At 49.6% G+C, this 18,951-nt stretch overlaps 1 protein-coding gene across 1 annotated transcript in view; it reads left to right on the forward strand.

Annotated features, from left to right (window-relative positions):
- Positions 1–496: 496 nt before the first annotated feature.
- Positions 497–18,951, forward strand: part of Pstpip1 (proline-serine-threonine phosphatase interacting protein 1) — a 42,187-nt gene continuing 23,732 nt past the window's right edge. Inside the window, exon 1 of the mRNA XM_036191795.1 lies at positions 497–971. Within this exon, the coding sequence (XP_036047688.1) occupies positions 936–971 (36 nt within the window). The 5' untranslated portion in view covers positions 497–935. The remainder of the gene's footprint in view (positions 972–18,951) is intronic.

Raw genomic sequence — 18,951 nt, forward strand, 5'->3', positions numbered from 1 at the left:
TCAGCCAAGGTCCTTCAGCTGCTACAAGAGAAGGGCCCAAATTAAAGAAAAGCTGAACCAGAGCTGGGGCTCCAGGCTCCTGTCTCTCTGTCTCTTCCAGTCATGGACTGAAGCTGGAATGGGTGAAGATGTGCACAGGTACCAAGACCCATGCCACATCAGAGAGCCCCTGGACCACAGCTGAGTCTGCTCCATACTGTGGGCAACTTAAAGGTGGGACCTGGTCTGAGGCATCGGCAGCTAAGGTTGGAATGAATTGGGGGTGTCCTAGACCTGGGTGAGACCCCGAGAACCTATCCTCTTGTGGCTTGGGCAGATAGGCGACAGCCCCAGGATTCCTGACTTGATGGTTCTAAGGCTAAACTGGGCCAGGACATGGGCAGGCATCAGGGTGGCAGGTGGCAGGCGGGGCTGCACAGGAGAACGGGCTGCAGCTCCACTTCCTGTGGGTTGGAGCCCTGCGCCTGCCCCCGGGGTGGGGGGGGGGGGGTTGCACAAACCTTCCTGTGCAGGCCTCAGGCTGCCTGCCTGCCTTCCTGGCCTCTGCACATCCTGCCTCTCTCCCACCCTCTGCCTGCCACCTGGGCTGCCTGCCCTGGACCTCAGCCTGTGTCCTCCATCACCGGGGCTGGCAAGGGCTCGGGCTGGATGTCGTGGTCCACCCTCCCAACGCTGGGCAGGGCTCCTTCCTCATTTCGCTGCTGATTCTAGCCCCAAACAAAACAGGTTGAGCCTTTATTCCTCCCTCCGGCAGGCAGTTGTCTCTGGCTTGTGGCTGCCTTCTGAGCTTGCAGACGGCGGGCGCCGGCTGGGAGCAGGAGGGAGGAGGGCCCGGGCCAGCCGTGCTGGGACTGTGCCTGGCTCCTGGCTCCTGGCCCGTGTTCAGCCCTGCTCGAGGCAGGAGCGCTAGCATTTGACACAACAGACGCCTGAGGATGATGGCCCAGCTGCAGTTCCGTGATGCCTTCTGGGTGAGTAGAGTCGGCCCAGGGCCGTGAGCTTGTGGAATAGGTCCAGTCAGGCAGAAATGACCTAGGACGGTGGCATAGAGGTGGCAGCCCTGGGAAGGGAGTTTTCTCATAAAAGTTGTGCCTTGACTTTGGTCTTAATTATCATAGAGGTGGTCTGAGCCACAGCCTCTGCTGACTTGGAAGGCAAAAGTGGGGGACCCTGGCTGAGATAATGATTTCTCTACGGTCCCCAGAGCCGGCAGAGGGATGGCCTCTGTGCTCACAGGCCCATTCTCCTCTGGGACATGCAGCCCCAACAGCAGAGCTTACCAGGACAATCTAAGGGAGGATTTGAGGAGGACATGAGGGAAGGGGGGAGGGGGGAGACCACAAGGAGACGTCAGCAGCCCTGGCACCAGGCCACCTTTTGTTCAGTTTGGTTCCCGGCTTTGTATGGACTGCATAGGTCATTTTTTTTTTCCTCTCTGGGCCTCAGCTCCTACATCTGTATGATACAGGTAAATACAAATAAACATTGGACAGCTGAAGGTGATCGATGTGGTCAAGCCCTGGCCCATTGCCGAGTCTTTTCTCTCTACCTCACCTCCCCCCCCCTGCACACCTCAGGTCCTAAAGAAGGCGGCGGGGCTAGGCAGCTCCCTGCCTTTTCAGCTTTGGCACAGGTGTAAATCAAATCTCCTCACCCATGAAAGAAGGAAACCTGGCTAGTGAGGGCGCTAAGGGGCCTGGCCCGGGCCACAGAGCTACCTCACCCCCGTTTTTGCAGCTTCAGCTTTTCCTCTCCCCCCACAACTACCCCACCCCTCCCCAACTGTCCTCTGTGGTGCTTGGAGACAAGTTGAGACCTTTTGGTTAAAGCTGAGGAAGGTTTCTTCTGAGGGTGACACCGGCAAGCACACAGGGGACTCTCTAGATTTCTCACTCACGTGATTCCAAGCCTCGGCCTGGGTCCTTTCCTGGGGCCACAGTCAGGAGGATGAAAGCTAAAAGAGCCTTCTTCCTTCCTTCTTCCTTCCTTTCCGGCCAGCTTTACTTGAGGCCCACGCTAGAGTGTGAGTGACCTTCCTCCCTTGAAACTCACTGTACCGAAGACACAGGACCTTGCCTGGAGAGGGCACCTTGTGCCTGTCTGGGCCTCAGTTTTCCTATCTTTACCAAGTCCGCAGCTATGGATGGAGGCAACTGGCTTGCCCATCTCATTCACCAGGGTGTTCATTTGCTCAAGCTAACAGCCAGAATCCAATCCCTGCTCTGATTTGGAACTCTGCAGCCAGGGAAGGCCACAGACCCTAACCATTTTACCCCTACTATCTCTATCCCAACCCCACACTCCTGGGCTCACCTTCCCTAGATCAAAGCTGAGGGGAGCAGTAGCCCCAGGGGCAGGACCCAGGCAGGACAGTCTATACGGCATCAGGGTGTGGCTCAGTGTCAGCAGCAGCACCCCGCTCACCCAGGGCTGCTTCCTGGGTGGTGTCACACCCACACCCTGTGCTTGCCACACCTCTGGGCTGCTGCAAGCCTCAAGGACTTCAGGTACCTTCTCATTTCCATGGCTGGCTGCGGGGGCCTGGGTGAGGAGAAGCGTCCCAGGGAAGGCAGAGCAGGGACAAGGAGGAAAGTGGACAGTGGGGACCTGTCACGCTGCCCTTGAATCCTGCAACCCGGCAGCACACTCTTTGAAAATAGTCTTAGGCCTGGAGCCGTGGCTTAGGCCTGTACTTTCAGCTCAGGGAGGCAGAGACAATAGGGTCAAAGTAAGTTCAAAGCCAGCCTGGTCTGCATAGTAAAAGCATGTCTCCAATAAGAGAGGGAGACCAAGGCAGTGAGGGTGGTGAGGGAGAAAGAGAGTAAAAGACATCTAGCCTTTTTTAAAAAAAAAAAAAACTGAAATTTTATTTTTATTTTATGTGTATGGGTATTTTGCCTGAATGTATGTCTGTGCACCGTGTGCATGCAATGCTTGTGGAGGCCAGAAGAGGGCGTCAGATCCTCCGGAACTGTAGTTAAAGATGGTTGTGGGCCACGTTATGGGAGCAGACATTAAACCCAGGTCCTCTGGAGGAGCTGCTAAGGCTCTTAGCTGTTAAGCTGTCTCTTTAGCCCCAATATCTAGTTTGTAAGTAGTGGAAGGAAACCTCTGAGCTGGATGGAGCGTACGTGGTTATGAGCTGGATGGAGTGTACATAGTTATGAGCTGGATGGAGCATGCGTAGTATCGGAACACATCATTGATCTACCAACTTTGTCCATCCTGACCGCAAATGGAACCAGCCATATTTTTTAACTTTCTTTTCATTTATTCTTTCTGTCTTTCATATCATGTCTCCACATCATGTCTCCTGCTTCTACTCATCTCCCTTGCTGCCCCCCCCCCCCCATGAAACAAAATAAAATTTAAGAAAAGAAAGGGGAAGGAAGAGAGGGGGCATCTCCTCATGGAAGCTGCAGTGTGGCACAGTGAGTCATGCAGCAAACCCCTTTATCCATCGACTTTACATGCAGGAGTTCATCCCAAAGAATCATTGCCCTGGTTCTTGGCCCCTAGTCTCTGCTTACACCACTGCTGCTGGGCCCTCTCTGGGACTCTCCTTGGACATCCGGTTGCTGTCCTGTGTTGTGGAGATTTTGCAGCCCTGAGTCTGAAGGACTGATCCTCCCACCCCACCATGCTCCAGGAAATCACAGATGGGGTGGTTGTTGGGGTGGGCCAACACATAACCCTGGTTGGGCTGCAGGGTTGGTCAGCCTGCCAGTTCTCCAGCCTCCTCACCAGCAGGGTGAGCTCTCCCACATTGCCCTGACTAGTTCACCCCTTGCAACAATGAGCAAGGGGCAGGGCCATATCTCCCACTTTCACAACCTCAGGTTGGTTCTCCCACACCTACACCTTCAGGGCCAGCTCTACTGTGTTGGCCAGGCAAGGTGTAGGGGCCACTTCTCCCAAGTGCTGCAGCTGATGAGGGACAGGGCCAGCTCTCCCACCTGCCTCAGGCATCGATGAGAGGGCATCTCTCCCCCACCCATGCCACCAGATGGAAGATGGGGGTGGGGGTTAGGTCTCCCACGTTCTCCGAGTTGGCTCATCTGTCAACACGATCAGCTCTGCTGTGCTGCCCAGACAAGAGGCAGGGCCCCCTTTCCCCAGTGTTGCAGAGGGTAAAGGGGTCCTTTACCAGCTGGAGAACGTAGGGGCTAGAGTGAAGGGCATCATTACTTCATCCCCACCACCACACTGCAGATGAGGGAGACAATATCGAGCAGCAGTATTTTTAACATCGGTTCATAATAAGGAGGGAAGCAAAGGTTTCCTGGGAACTAAAGATGTCGTTATTAAGAGTTTTCATCAGAACTCATAGACTTTACTCATAGGAGCTGCCCCAAAGCTCTGTGTGTGTGTGTGTGTGTGTGTGTGTGTGTGTGTGTGTGTGTGTATCAGTCTCTGGTGTGAGTCCTGTCTTTCACCTGTGGAAACAGGGGTTCCTTGTTTGCTGCTGTGAGCACCTGGTATCCATCCGGCCCTTGGGCTTCCAGGAACTCTGTCTCTCATTCCAATCTTGCCTTAGACACTCTGGGATTATAGACATGAGCTGCTCTGGATTCTATGTGGGTTCTGGGATTCAAACTCCAGCCTTTATACTCACGTGCAAGGCACTTTACCTACTAGTTATCTCCCCTGCCCACCCTGAAGATTTTAGCAGGCCCCACAAAGTGTATTTACCCACAAGTTGAACAGTGGTGAAGAGGACTATCCTCCCAGCCAAACCACCACAATCTTTATGAGTTCAGCTGGCGCTGTTTGCTGAAGACTCTCTGTGGGGCTTGGTGCTATTGGTTCCCTTGAAAGGAAGGGCCTGGAGAGTCGTGATACCCTCACCTGAGTAGCCAGCTCCCTCCCTCCCAGTTGTCTTCAGTTTTGCCCTAATTACACATGGCCTCGCCTCAGGTTCTGGGGAAAGGGCTAGAGCGTATACACAGGGAAGGACTAGGGAGAGGTTCTGTCCGTGAGGCCATGGGTGAAGTTGTCATTGCTGCTGGGTGCAGCTCTCCTGGGCGCTGCTTTAAGATCGTCCATGCTCCTGCCCAGAACCCAGAACCCAATGCTCAGTAAGTAAACTCATTGGTTCTCTTCTGTGAAGCTCAGTAGAGTCCTATATCAATCTGTCATTGGGACCATGGGAGGAGAGGAGAAGGTAGACATTGTTTATGCCTCCATCTAGGGAAGAAATTTTAACAAGTGTGTCCATGGGGGCTTGTAAATACCGTCATTAGTAGAGGTCTGTCTGGGGCCTGATTCATAGTTGGTGATAGATACACATGGGTGGACCTGAGCAATGGAGACAGAAAAATTATAGAAAACAGATATAATAGACTGGTCATGGTGGCACACACCTGTAATCCTGTGTTTGGGAGGTGGAGGCAGGGGGATAGCAAGTTTGAAGATAGCCTGGGCTACAAAGGAAGCTGTAGGCTAGCCTGAGATACACAGCAAGGTCCTGTCTCAAGCCCTTTCTCCCAGCAAAAGCAGATATAATGACTTGGAAGTGGTGGGACGTTTGTCATGGGAACAGCTGTCCAGTCCCTCACTAGCCATGCATTGCAGTCCACCCTTAGAGCCCCACGGCACTGATGGCCTGTGTTCCAAGGCTGGTCACAGCGAGGAGGGGAGATGGTTTGATTTCTGTTCTACGTACACCAGATAAAGAACATTGCAGAACTACAGGTAATCTGTAGCTGAGTCCGAATTGAGACCAAGAATACCAGCTTCCCCCATTGAGAGGGCTTCATACCTTATAGACCCTGCTCAGCACTGGGTCACAAGTTTAAGAAAATCCAGGCCACCACAGCTTCAGATGCCGGTGACCATGAATGTCCCAGGGTCCACTTGCCTTCCTGAACTCATTTTCCCTCTGGTTTCATTTTCCGTGTTTTGTGTGTGTTTCCTCAAAATTACATTTTAATTTATAGGAGGGCTCACCAACCATGGCATGCCAGTGTCGGTCAAAGGACATCTTACAGGAGTTACTTCTCTTCCTTCCACCATGGAGGTGGGGATCAAATTCGGGTCCCCAGGCTCGGCAGTAGTCTCCCACTGAACCATCTTATCAGCCCCTACAGATAGTTTTGGAGTAGAATTCTGTGCTAAATGATCTAAGATAGACCTTTGAGTTTTATTTCCACTATCTAAATGAGATTATCTTGCCTTCAAGGTGTCACAGTCCAGTTGGAGAGCTGGAGGGCCCCAAATGATTGGGCCAGGCAGGGTATGTTTTCAAACAGCAGTGACTTCCTTCCCTGGCCTCTCTGCTCACTGGGACCTTTACAGCCAATGGCCTTTGCAAAGGAATTCTTGGGTATTGTACTAAGAGAGAAAAATCTATTTCTGAGCCAGATTTTCATGAGCTCCATCTGATCTCTTTGGGGATAGCTGAAAAGTAAGCATGAAAGAGGCTGAGACCCATATGCTGGCATGCCCTTACCTCTTGTTTGGGAGCTAAGGGACACAGATGAGCTTTTCCCTCTAGTACATGATCACATCTCATCCTTCAAGGCTGGGCCTGTCCCTTCCCTGTGTGTCCCCTTAGCTGTGGGTGCCTCTTCCCCTTCCCAGTCCTGAGACTCTGAGTTTCCCCATTTAGGCTGAGAGAGGAAAACCAAGGGGCCCCACATCAGTGTGGCCTAAAGTCACTTGTATTCTCTCTAGGACCTGTCCACCATGGTGCCAAGATAGTTTGCCATTTGCCATGCTGTTGACAGTCTGCCCTGGGCTGTAAAAGCTTTGAATATGTCTTCAAAAACAAAAACAAAAACAAAACGTAAAATCAATGAATATAAGACCCAGAAAGGAAATTGGGAATTGAGAAAAAAAGTAGGGAAGAGTACCCTTACACCACACCACACAAGCAGTACTATCTTGCTATATATGATTTAGTTTACATAGGCATACTATGTGCATAATTTCGAATTCTCTCTTTTTCTGTTTCTACTATTTAAATTTTTATTTTAAACTGTGGTAAAATACACGTATAAAATACATCAGTTGGATAGTAGCCCCTCGGATGTAGCAGTCAGTTGAAGAATTTGTCCCTGGATATTTGTATAAAACCACTGAGACAAAACTTCAAAACGTGTGTTATTTAACAGGAAATTATTCCGATATTCACAATAAAGGGAACCGAAAGCATTGTTTCCCAATCTACTGTGCCACATAGTTGGCCAAATATGAGTCAAGCATATCACAATCTGCTCATCTCAGAGTCTGGCATTCTCTTCACAATGATGTACTTGGGAGGCTGAGGCAGGAGGATCGTGAGTTTGATTACTGTGGACTACATAAGGAATCTGAGTCCAGTCTGAGTATATAGTGAGACCCATCTCCACACTACAAAAATGAGAGGCCATGAAGCAGAAGTTGGGATCTCTACTGCCGATCTGAGCATGTAGGAGCCAGCGGGAGGCTGGATGCTATTACGCACAACCCAGGAACCGCAGGGAGTGGTGGAACCAGGCTGAATGACATATTGTGAAGCTGGCAGCAAAACCTGGGCCTAATGGTTGTCCACAAACTACTAGCAGCTGTTTGATGGGTGGTAGCCATGATACCAAAAGGCTGCATTTCCCTGTAGGGATTTGACTGGCAGGGCAGGGAAAAATTCAAGTGACCCCATATATGTGTCATCTTAACTCTCCTTCTCCCCAGTTCTGCAGCCCTGGCTGTCCTGGAACTCACTCTGTAGACCAGGCTGGCCTCAAACTCACAGATCGTCCTGCCTCTCTTCCTGAGTGCTGGGATTAAAGGTGTGCGCCACCAACGCCCAGCTCATCTTAACCACTTTTTAAAATTATACAATTCAGTTGTGTTAGGAATATTCACATTGTGGTATGACCTTTTTTATCATGAACCTGTGGACACCACTGAGCCTTCCTCATATTCAACAGCGACTATGGTGAATAGAAACACAGTTCTTCAGCTTTTGGATTTGGTGGACATGCTATTATTTACTTCTCCAGCCCCCTGGTGTTGAACTCTTAGGCTGCTGCGAGTTGTTATTCTGGCCAGTGATACAAGGGATTGATCTTTGAATATAAAGATTTTTCACTTGGGGATTATTTCCTGGGGATAGATGTCTGAGACAAACCTCTGATTTGAAGAATGAGTCAGCTACTCCTTATACTTGGTCGCTTAATATGTGGGGAGGTGCTTTGTCTTATTGCAACTTGACATGCTGTGTTTTATTGATACCCATGGGAGACCTGCCCTTTCCTAGACAGAAACAGAGCAGGAGTAGATTTGGGGGGCGCTGGGAACAGAGAAGGAGTTGGGGGAGGGCCTGGGAGGAGAGGAGGAAGGGGTAACTGCAGCCCGTGATGTAAAATAAATTTATTTAAAATAAAATAGAGAGGGCCAGCCCCTTGCTGTTGGGGGGAGCAGCTGCTTTTGAACCTCATAAAATCCCCTGGCTAAGGAGGAGGTTTTCACAGCAGCAGGGGAGAGCTGAGTGACTGGGAAGGTTATGGGCCTGTGGGGGACAAACCAAGGCAACAAAGCCTTGAGGAAGGACTTGGAGCAGGGCAGGACTTCATTACCTTAGAGTCAGTGGTCCGTGGCTCCATGTGATCCAGGGGCTGGGAAGCCACAAGGGCCTGTAGAGAGTACAGGAAATGAACCAGGAGGTTCTGGTGTCTTAGCCTTGGCTGTCACTGGCCATCTCCCACATCTCCCTACAGTGACTGTTGGAAGGAGTGGGGATGGGCATTCTGAAAAGGCCTGTAAGATGTGATACATACATACATCTATTCATATATAAAACTATATATATACATATATGTGTATGTATGTACGTATGCAGGATGCTGTGGGCCTCATATGCTGTTATGAAAAGTTGGGGGTCAGCAGACGCCAGCATAAGTACTTCTTCACAGCAAGACTCTCTAAGGGCTTCCCAGGGGATGGATGAACATAGTTAGCTGCTGGAAGCATAAGAGTAAAGGAATGGATGAGGGACAGGAGTAGGTGGCTGTGAGCATTTTCACAATATAAATGTGTCTACCACTGAGTTTTGAACCAATTCAACACTCAATGAATGAAACAAATCAAAAATGAAAAGGAGGATGTTCGGTTCAGGTTCCAAGAAGATTCCCCTCAGTCTCGGCGGCTGAAGTCACCCTACGGGGACAGAGCAGCACCCTTTTGTACTAGCACCAGGATGGGTACTCCACATGTGTCCCCCACTCTAGCCTGCAAGGAGACCTAGTCAGTGGCTTCCTGGCTCCATGGTGGGAGCCAGGGCACAGGCAGCTCAATGCCCTCTGCTCTTGGCTTCTAAGCTGGTTGGTTCTTGGTTCAGTTATAATCTGAGTGGGATGACCTTCTGGCCCCTACCCATGTTAAAACTGGTTTCTGTGGATTTGGTAGGGGCTGATTTTCTCCACTTTTTTCTCATTCTAATGGAGTAGGGGTGTGTTCACTTTTTGCAAGTTAATATAGAGGACATACGTCACACGCACATACACACACACACACACACACACACACACACACACACAGGACATTTTAAAACAAAACTGAGTAATTCCTGCTTTCAAGCCCAGAAGGTATTTGAAGGCCAAGTTTGTGGTTTGAGAGCATTCCCTCTTGCAGAGGCTGTGTATGAGGGCAGCCAGAGACCAGCAACTTGGCACGGCTGTGCTCATTCAGCTGCCATGACCAGCTGTCTGAAGGGTTAGGAGACCGCAGAGGTTTGTGGCTGTGCTGGGTCCGCTTTTTGTTGTTGTTTGTTTTGGTTGGTTGGTTTTGGATTTTTTTTTTTTTCTTTTGGTTTTTCAAGACAAGGTTTCTCTGTGTAGCTCTGACTGTCCTGGAACTGGCCTCAAACTCACAGAGATCCGCCTGCCTCTGCCTCCTGAGTGCTGGGATTAAAGGCTTGCGCCACCACCGCCCGGCTTGGCTCTATTTTTTTTTTTTTTTTTTTTTTCAGTGCCTGCCTATAGCCACTCCAAGGTGTACTGGCTTCAGGATCCACTCTCTGGTGACCTGCTTTGCACTTTAGAAATCAAACATTCCCCTGGCTCTTCTGGCATCTACGCAGCGCCAGAGCAGCCCTGGGAGGCGTGGGCAGAGGGCACAGTGCTTGCTTGGATATTAGCGGGTAGAGAGAATTTGGGAGCTGGGAGGAGGGCAGAGCAGGGGTGAGCAGAGTTGTGGAAAGAAGAGGTGTGGAAAGAAGAGAGGGCACCATGGACGTTGTGCAAAGCAACTGGCAGCTGGGGCGCCCCGCTGGATTGTGAAAGACTTCCACCCCTAAGGGGCGGCAGAGACACTTCCTTCGGCCTTGGGCCCTCTCTGATCCTTTCCTCTGGCTGCTTCCTCTGGTCTGTGGTTGCAGGCTACAGCTGGACTGCCCTCCCACCTCACCCGAGCTGGCTGACACCACAAAGCTCTCCAGGGGAAGGAATTTAGCAGACTCTGAAAATACCTTGACTTTGAGCTACCCTCCGTGAAGGCCGCTCCCTCACAGGCTCCGTTGTTTCTAACTTCTAGATTTCCAGGGGAACAGGCTTTCCTGAGGCCTTGCCTGGCTTCACCTCACTTGCTGGGTGGGCTTGGAGACAGTCATGTCTCTTTCTGAGCCCCACTTTGCTCATCTGTTTTGGAGCTATGAGTCACTATCACCTACACCTGGCTTGGAGGAAGAGGAGGGTCTCGGCAATGGTAGAGGACCAGAGTGAGCTGAGCCAGAATGGGTCTCAAGGAAGATTTATAACTGCTTTCATGTCTCTTGAACATAATCTTTCTAGAATGCCTCTTTAACTATGTCCAAAAATTACATTCTATTGCCAGAGAGTTGTCTCTTTAGTTTTAAATCACAAGATGACCCATGTCTTCTCCCTCAATTACACTAATGGTCCCATGAAATTGTTATTCTTTTCTTACTGATTTTTTTTCAGATAGGCATAGGGTGGGGGAGGGTGCGGGAGCAGGGACACACATAACTGTAATCCAAGCACTGGGGAGGCTGAAATAAGAGAATCATGAATTCAAGACTAGCCTAGATAATATAGCAAGATTCTGCCTCAAAATGAAAAAACCCAGCTGCCTTTTATCCTAGCACTTGGGAGGCAGAAGCAGGCAGATCTCTGAGACCTTGGCAAGTCTGGTCTACAAAGTGAGTTCCAGGACAGCCAGGACTTTTATACAGAGAAACTCTGTCTCAAAAAAACAAAAAAAAAAACAAAAACTAACTACAAGGGTTGGGGATTTAGCTCAGTGGTAGAGCACTTGTCTAGCAAGTGCAAGGCCCTGGGTTCAATCCTCAGCTCCACATTAAAAAAAAAAACAAAAAAAAAACAAACAAAAAAAACCCACCAACTACATTAGCTGCCACATAACAACTGAGTTGGGGAGATGGTTCCATTGGTAAGGTACCTGCTATACAAGCATGCGAGCCTGAGTTTGGATCCCAGCATCTGTGTAAAAGCCAGGCAGCATGCACCTATAACCCCAGCACTGGGAGGGTGCAGGCAGGTGGATTCCTGAAGCTCCCTGGCCAGTCAGCACAGCTGAATTGATAAGCTCCAGGTTCAGTGAGGGACCCAGCCAAAAATAAAGTGAACAGTTGAGGAAGACCCTAAAGCTGACCTCTGGCCTCCATGTACAGGAAAATGTGTACACACAGTGAAAGTACACACATGCCCCGCTACGCACCCAAGAACTGCACACATTAGTGAGGCATCATGAAGTGGGTTGATAACACATTGTATAATCATATCCACTTAAATGTGTTCTTTTCTTCATTGTGAAAACTTCCAAAAATCCTTATTGTCAGCTTTTTGGAATGAACTTACAGTATTATTAAAGAGTCTCATGTTCCTAGTCTAGCTGTACAAGGAGGAAACAGGCTGGTAGAGGGGAGACGAGACTAGGAGCTTGGACCCAAGCGGGGCTTGGTTAAAGACCGCTTTGAGATTCTGGAAGGGGTGGTGTGTGATGACGCCTTGCCCCTTGAGCAATGGGTGATGGGGCAGCTAGGCAGGGCAGCCACCCTTAGGTGATAGCCCCAGAGATTCGCCACCAGTGTGAGGATGGGATGCCAAAAGGGACCCAGGACTTCTCAGCAGTGACAGGAATGGAGCCATGGGGTGGGGGGGGGGGGAGGTGGTGGTGGTAATGCTTTGAAGCAGGTATCGTCTTGCTAGGTTCGATGGAAGGCCGGAGGACTGTGTATGGCCAGAGGGAAGGACTGAAGCAGTCAGAGGAGATAAGGTCAGAGCTAGAGCAGGACCAAGGCTCTCAAAAACCCCAGTGCCTGGCTCCAGACAAATTAGGTCAAATTTTCTGGGGGTGGAGCCGACCTTAACTGTGTGGCCATGCCAGAATATGGCTGGAGCTCGTAGCTGTAGTGCTGAGTCCTGTGGTTGACGAGCGCTCATTTGGCCTTATCATTTGCATGGCTTCCTTTGACTCACCTGAGAAGCAGGTGAGTTTGAAGGTTTGGTGTCTGTGTGTTGGGTTTTTGTGGTAAATATATGTAGCATAGAGCTGACATTTTACCAGTATTAAGTGTGTCAGTCAGTGGTATTAAGCACGTTCAGTGTTTCTAGAATTGTTTATCGTCTGAACAGAAACTGGTCCCCCTAAATGATGTAATTCCCTCCCATCCTGCTCTGTTTGCTTTCCAGGGCTATGACATGATCCCTGGAGAATCTGCTTATTAAGAGGGAAGGTCTCTTTGGCTCACGGTTTCAAATGTTTTCTTAGCTGCTCACCTTATGGGACCCAAGAAGGAAGGTGGGGAAGAGAGGGAGGGGGATGGGGACAGGGAAGAAGGAAGTGGAAGAGGAAGAGGGAGGGGAGAGATAGAGGGAAGCTGGTCCTTCAAGAGCAAGCCCCTGGTGACATCACTTCCTTCCATTAGGCCGCACCTTCTAAGGGCTCTGCCACCCTCTAGTAGTGCTACAGGCTGGCAGCCAAGCCTTTGACATGTAGGTCTTTGGATAAAATTTATCTTCTAAACCATAGCATTCTCTGCTCATCCCATTTCGTCTCTATTTGACATGTGTGTGCACTGGGGTAGGGGCCGGAGGGCTGGGCTCTGGGGATGGAGCCTAAGGTCTTGCATGTGCAAAGCAGGCGCTCAATGTCTCTATCTATCACCACCTCTTGCTCTGCTCATCCCAGTCATGTTTGTTTAGTTTGAGACAGGGTCTTCCTGTACAGCCCAGGCAGCACTTGAACCCTGCCTCTACCTCTAAACGATGCAATTGCAGCTGTGCGCACCACACCCAGCTCTACCGTGTACCTCTGTGAATTTGACTGGTCTAGGTACCCACATTTATACAAGCAGAGCCCCACCATATTTATTCTCCTCTGTCTGGTGTAATAGACTTGACATAACGTCTTTGAGGCTCATTCACGCTGTCGCATCTGTCAGGAATTCTCTCTTCTTGTATGGCACAGTTGCGTTCCATCATAGTGAAACAAAAGAGTCTGGAGTCTTGGGAAAATGACCACACAATCAAAAGTACTTTGGCAAAGCAAAAAGTTTGAATTCTGCAGAAGGGGCTCTGTGCCCAGTTGAGCAGGCAAGCATGCCCACAGTGGGCCCTGCTGGGTTTTTATTCCTAAAGCAAAGGGGTCCTGTGCCTCACACACTGAGTGGTCTGAGCTTGGACTTAGGTTCTTGTACGACTGGCTGATTTAAAACAATGCAGCTGTAAGCAGAATGCAATTTTTAGCAAAAAGAGTAACTTTGAGCAGATATTTTGATTTCAAGAAGTACTGGCTCTGGAGGAATTTGAAATTCTACCAAGTAGCTTCTTTTTAAAAACTTTTTTTTTGTGGAATTTTGTTTTATTGACCACTTGATAGAAAAGACAGCACAATTTCTTTATAATTCAGACAGAGCGAGCGTGTGCCTGGTCTGGCATTCATCCATCGATGGATACCTGTCTGTGTCTTCCTTTGAGCTATCATGATTAATGCTGCTTTTCATTCAGTGCAGACCTAGAATTGGGGTTCCTGGGCTGCATGGCCATGTTTAAACACCCCCCCCCCCACTGTTGGGATCAAACTCAGGGCCTTGCACATTTTAGGCAGGTGCTCTACCCCTGAACTCGACCCCACATCATCAGCATCCTGACAAGCTGGTTTTTATACAGACTGACCCATTTTGTATTCTCTCAGCCATGGAGAAGGTGCTGATTTTTCCGTCTCTGCTGGGGCTTTTTTCTTTCTTTCTTTTTGAGTCATGGCAATCCTCACAGGCACGAAGTGGTGTCTTATTGTGGTTCTGATTTGCAGTTCCCTGATGACTAATGATGTAGGGCATCTATCCAGTGCTCGCTGCTCACTGGTGTTTCTTCTTCGGGGAAATGTCTGCTCAAGACCTTTGCCCATTTCGAATCATGTCATTCATCTTGTTGAGTTCCTTATGTATTCTAGATGGGTGTTGTTTACTCGGTATGTGATTCCCATCTTCCATTCTAGTCTGTAATTGTCTTTCTAGTCTCTCGACGTCCTCTGACGCACAGATGTTGACTCTGCAGTCAGGCACAGCACACCTGTATTTGTGTTGCTTGGTCACAGTGTCATATCCAGGATGGCATTGTTAGCCTCAGGGTCGGGAAGCTTTCCTCATTCGTAGATCTTCTGAACAGATTTTTATAGCTACAGGTCTTATGCTTATGTTATTGACACAGTTTGTGTTGGTCTTTGCACATGGTATAAGGTGAGGGTCTGACTTCATTCTTTTACACATGTATAACTAGCTTTCCCAGCAGTGTTTGTGAAAAAGAACAACTGAATGTTCTTGGCACCCTTGCAAAATCAGTTGACCAGGGGCTGGAGAAATGACTCACTGGATAATGGGACTTTCTCCTCTAGAGGATCAGAGTTCAGATCCCAGCACCCATATCAGGGTGCTCCACCTTTAACTCCAGCTCCAAGGAGCCTGATACCCTCTCCTGTCCTCTAAGGGGACCCACACACATGTCTCACACACACACACACACACACACACACACACACACACACACACACACGAGAATAAATCTTTAAAAATCAATTGATCTTAGATGTGAAGGTTATTTCTGGGCTCTTTAATTTTTTTTTTAATGTGTGTGTGTGGTCTACATCCTGCCTACATGTATGTCTGTGTATCACTTGTGCCTGCAGAGGCCAGAAGAGGCCATTGGATCCTCTAGTACTCAAATTTCGGATGGTTGTGAGCTATCATGTGGGTGCTGGGCCTCAAACCTTGGTCTTCTAGAAGAGCAGCCAGTGCTCCAGCTTCTATTTCCAAGCTCTGTATTCTGTTGTTCTGTTGTTCTGGGCCAGTACCGTGTTCTGATTACTCTAGCTCTGTAGTAAAGTTTGGAATCAAGAAGTACGACTCTTCAAATTTTGTTCTTTTTCGACATGGTTTTGGCTGGTTGGGATCTTTAGTAGGAATTTTGTTCTCATTTAATATAAAGAAACTGAGGTCTGGGCCTTACTTTGGTTACCTTGTCTGGTTTGGCTACCTACTCAACAAATTCCCATTGCATCTCCACCCTGAGTGTACTAGGGAGACCCCATAGTGGTTGACTCTTCTTGGTGGTGCCCTCCTCTGTTTTTTTGGCAGGCTCTTGATTGCCAGCCCCCTTTCATGCTCCAGATACTCTCAACATCCTTCAAGGAGGGTCTGGGGGATGCTTGGCAGCCCAGGTTACTGCCCTCCTCCATGGACCATGGTAAGCCTGAAGGGAATCAATACTACATGACCTCTGCCTGCCTGAAGCTGTGAGGACTGTGAAAATTTGACTTTCTGGCTTGCTTCCAGGACCACAGCCTTGGAAGCAAATGGTGTTCTTTTCTCTCAAGACCTGTTCTTGCACTAGCTCAGAGTCTGTTCTCCAGATGCCAGGTCTCCAGACCACAGAGGATAGGAAGGGCAGCTGAGGGCAGTTCAAGTAAGCAAAGCTAGGGGTGATGAGGTGAGGTGAACAGGGGGAGCCTCACAAAGTGTAGACCATGTACCTGGAGCTGCATGACCGCTGGATCAAATGGGATGGGGGATGGGTGGCATCTGCACAGCTCAGCGTGTTGAGAAGGGGAGGGGCTGTGTCAGGAGTAGCTATGATGGCCCTCACTTTGATGCAGAGACGAAGAACTGAGTGTGGCTCAGGCAAGGAGCTGAGTGAGAGGCAGGATCTGCTACCAGCCTGTGGGAATTTCCACCCAGCCTTCAGATAATTCCCAGCCTTAGAAGAAGGAATTTGTACACAGAGATTGAGAGGAAGTGTGTGTGTGTGTGTGTGTGTGTGTGTGTGTACAGGTGCACATGTGTGCAAGTGTGTATGCATGTGTGTGCATGTGCCTCAGGAGTTCCTAACTACCTTGTTTGTTTGTTTGGGTAAGGACCTTATTATAGCTCGATGATTGGACTAAGCTGGCTGACTAGCAGGCTACTGGGATTCACCATCTCTAGTCCTCCTTAGATTACAAGTGCACCTTACCACTTGAGCTATCTCCCTGGCCTGAGAAGGACCTGGTAAACAATGAATGTGCAGGAGCCCTCAGGCTGCCCAGCTTCCGGGGGCCCAAGGGGAAGGAAGCTCTTGCTGTTTAGAGACAAATTTTCCCAAGGTGTGGCTCTATGCAAATACTCACTGGCTCTGTTTGGCAAAGCAAAGTCCCAGCTCTGACAGAGTCCTTTTCCTTAGGGAGTGCATCTTTTCCCAGTTGCTTTGACCTTACAACCCAAGAACTGCCCTACTTCAAATCTACATTCATGGGTGGTCCTGGGGCCCTTCAACTTCCTGCCTCTCTGGTTTCTTGTCTAGAAAGGATGTGGATATAAATCAACTTTTGTGGCTAGAAGATTAGACTGGGAGACACAGGAACCTTCACAAGGAAAGGGGCCTCACACACGTTCACGGAAGGTGCAGAGCCTGGCTAGCTCTAAGCCTCAGGGGACGGCCCAGCCAGAACAGGGATCCACTCTGAGTTCAGACCCTATTGAGAATACAGCAGTGCCTGAAAGGCTTTTTCCAGAGGGAGTGGGACAGGCAGGGACTACCCTACAAGTCCAGCAGCTCATTTCTGTCTTTGGAGAAAACCCAACACCCCCTGCAATTCACAGCCACAAAGCAGGCTACCCTACACCAGCCCTGCAGAGCACGAGGTATATGTATTCACCCAGTTTCCAGATGGAAATATTGAGACCCAGATAAGTATCACTGTGAGACCCAACCCCAGTTCTCCTTTTCAATTTCCTTTTTGGTTGTCTTTTAGTCAGTATGTGCTGACCACAATAGGCACCATTTTCCAGAAGCTCACTGAGTGTCCAGGTTCCTTCATGAGTCATTTCACTGAGTTCTCAGAGCCACTGGAAGGGACAATCTTTGCCCTACTTTACCCAGGCAGTGGTCTCAGCACTAGGGATTAAGTGATTAGCCCAAGGTTATGTCTGCATTAAGTGGGACTGACCAGGACCAGAGCCCCATGCTCAGCTTTTCTGTGTCCATTGCTGGAACTCCGTCTCAGGACAATGCTCTCCTGAAACATTCTCTGGCAGTAAAGGGGAGAGGCTATGATACCTGGGGACAGCACTTGCAGGGACAATGCCTGAGCCTTTGGTGCCTGGTTCTGTGTGGAGGAGTCCCTCACAGGCTACAGGAAGGAGTCCTGTGTGGTCCAGCTAAGGGCATGCTGTGAGCACAGTCTGTCTATCCTTTGGAGACAGCCTGGGACCCTTCAGGTTGCTATAGGGGTTTGCGTCTCCTCCTGGTCTTGGGGTCAGGGGAGGCTACATTCCCTCCTCTGCATTCACCACCCCAGCTCCCACCTTTTTACTCACTTACCCTCCCCCAAGGCATCTGCTCTCCGACCTTACTCTCTGTTGGACCCTGGGTAAGCCCTGGACTGACTGCTGATTCCACGTGACGGGGCTCCATGGACGGTGTGCCACTAGCCTTGCTGACCCTGTGATGGGGACAGTCACACCATTGTGTGACAGACACACACACAGCACTGACTTTGCAGGCTCTGTGAGGACTGGAGGGGATCCTGTGGCAAGAGCACCTAACTCATGCTGGTCTGCACCCCTCAGGTCCCCCATTCCACTGGCTTCCTCTTCCTGACTTTGGAATCTGTTTCTTTGTGTTCTTTGGGATGCTTTGGTCCCTTGCTTTGTCTGACATGATTCTGCCCTGGCCAGCTGCAGGCCACTTCTTCAGACTCTGTCTGTTTGTCCCCACCCTCCTTCCTCCTTCCTTCCCTCCTCCTCCTCCATGATGGCTCTGTTGGCTGCTACCTTGAAAGTGGACATGAGAACTACAGACTTCATCCCCCAAGGGATTCATTTCCATCAAGGGTTCTGCCTGCAAGGTGTTCTCTCCCCAGTCCCCCACACCCTTCCCCATTTCTAACATTTTGGTTTCATGAATCCAGAGACAGAAGTAGAGGTTGAGTTGAACCTTTAGACAAGACAGAGTAGGTGGGAGACAGCAAGACCTCACAGAACAGGGTCTCTCAAGGACCACGGCAGGGTGCTTTTCCTTCCTCACAACTGAGACCCATTTCAGTTTGATTTTTGAGATGGGGTCTCACTATGTAGCCCCGGCTGTCCTAGATCTTGCTATGTAAGCCAGGCTGACCTTGAACACAAGAGATCTGTCTGCTTTTGCCTCCTAAATGTTGGAATTAAAGGTGTGTGGCACCATGCCTAGCCATGGAGGCTCATTTAAAAGCATAAAGCTTGCCAAATAGCTAGTCCTTATTCAAAAGCAGGTGTGCTCACCCAACATAGTGTAACCTTTCATACCCACTTCCCATATCCTCAGGACCGCTACCATGGTGTGTACCAATTCATATGAAGTAGGCCCACTTCCACACTCACATTGTCTCTTCAAGTGGTTCCTGGAAAGGCTTGAAAACTCACAATGTTCTCTCTCTTGGGTTCCCAGAGGCTACAAGGTAGCCATCATCCACATCCCTGTG

This window comes from Onychomys torridus, chromosome 7 (genome assembly GCF_903995425.1).
Source record: "Onychomys torridus chromosome 7, mOncTor1.1, whole genome shotgun sequence".
NCBI classification, from domain to species: Eukaryota; Metazoa; Chordata; class Mammalia; order Rodentia; family Cricetidae; genus Onychomys; species Onychomys torridus.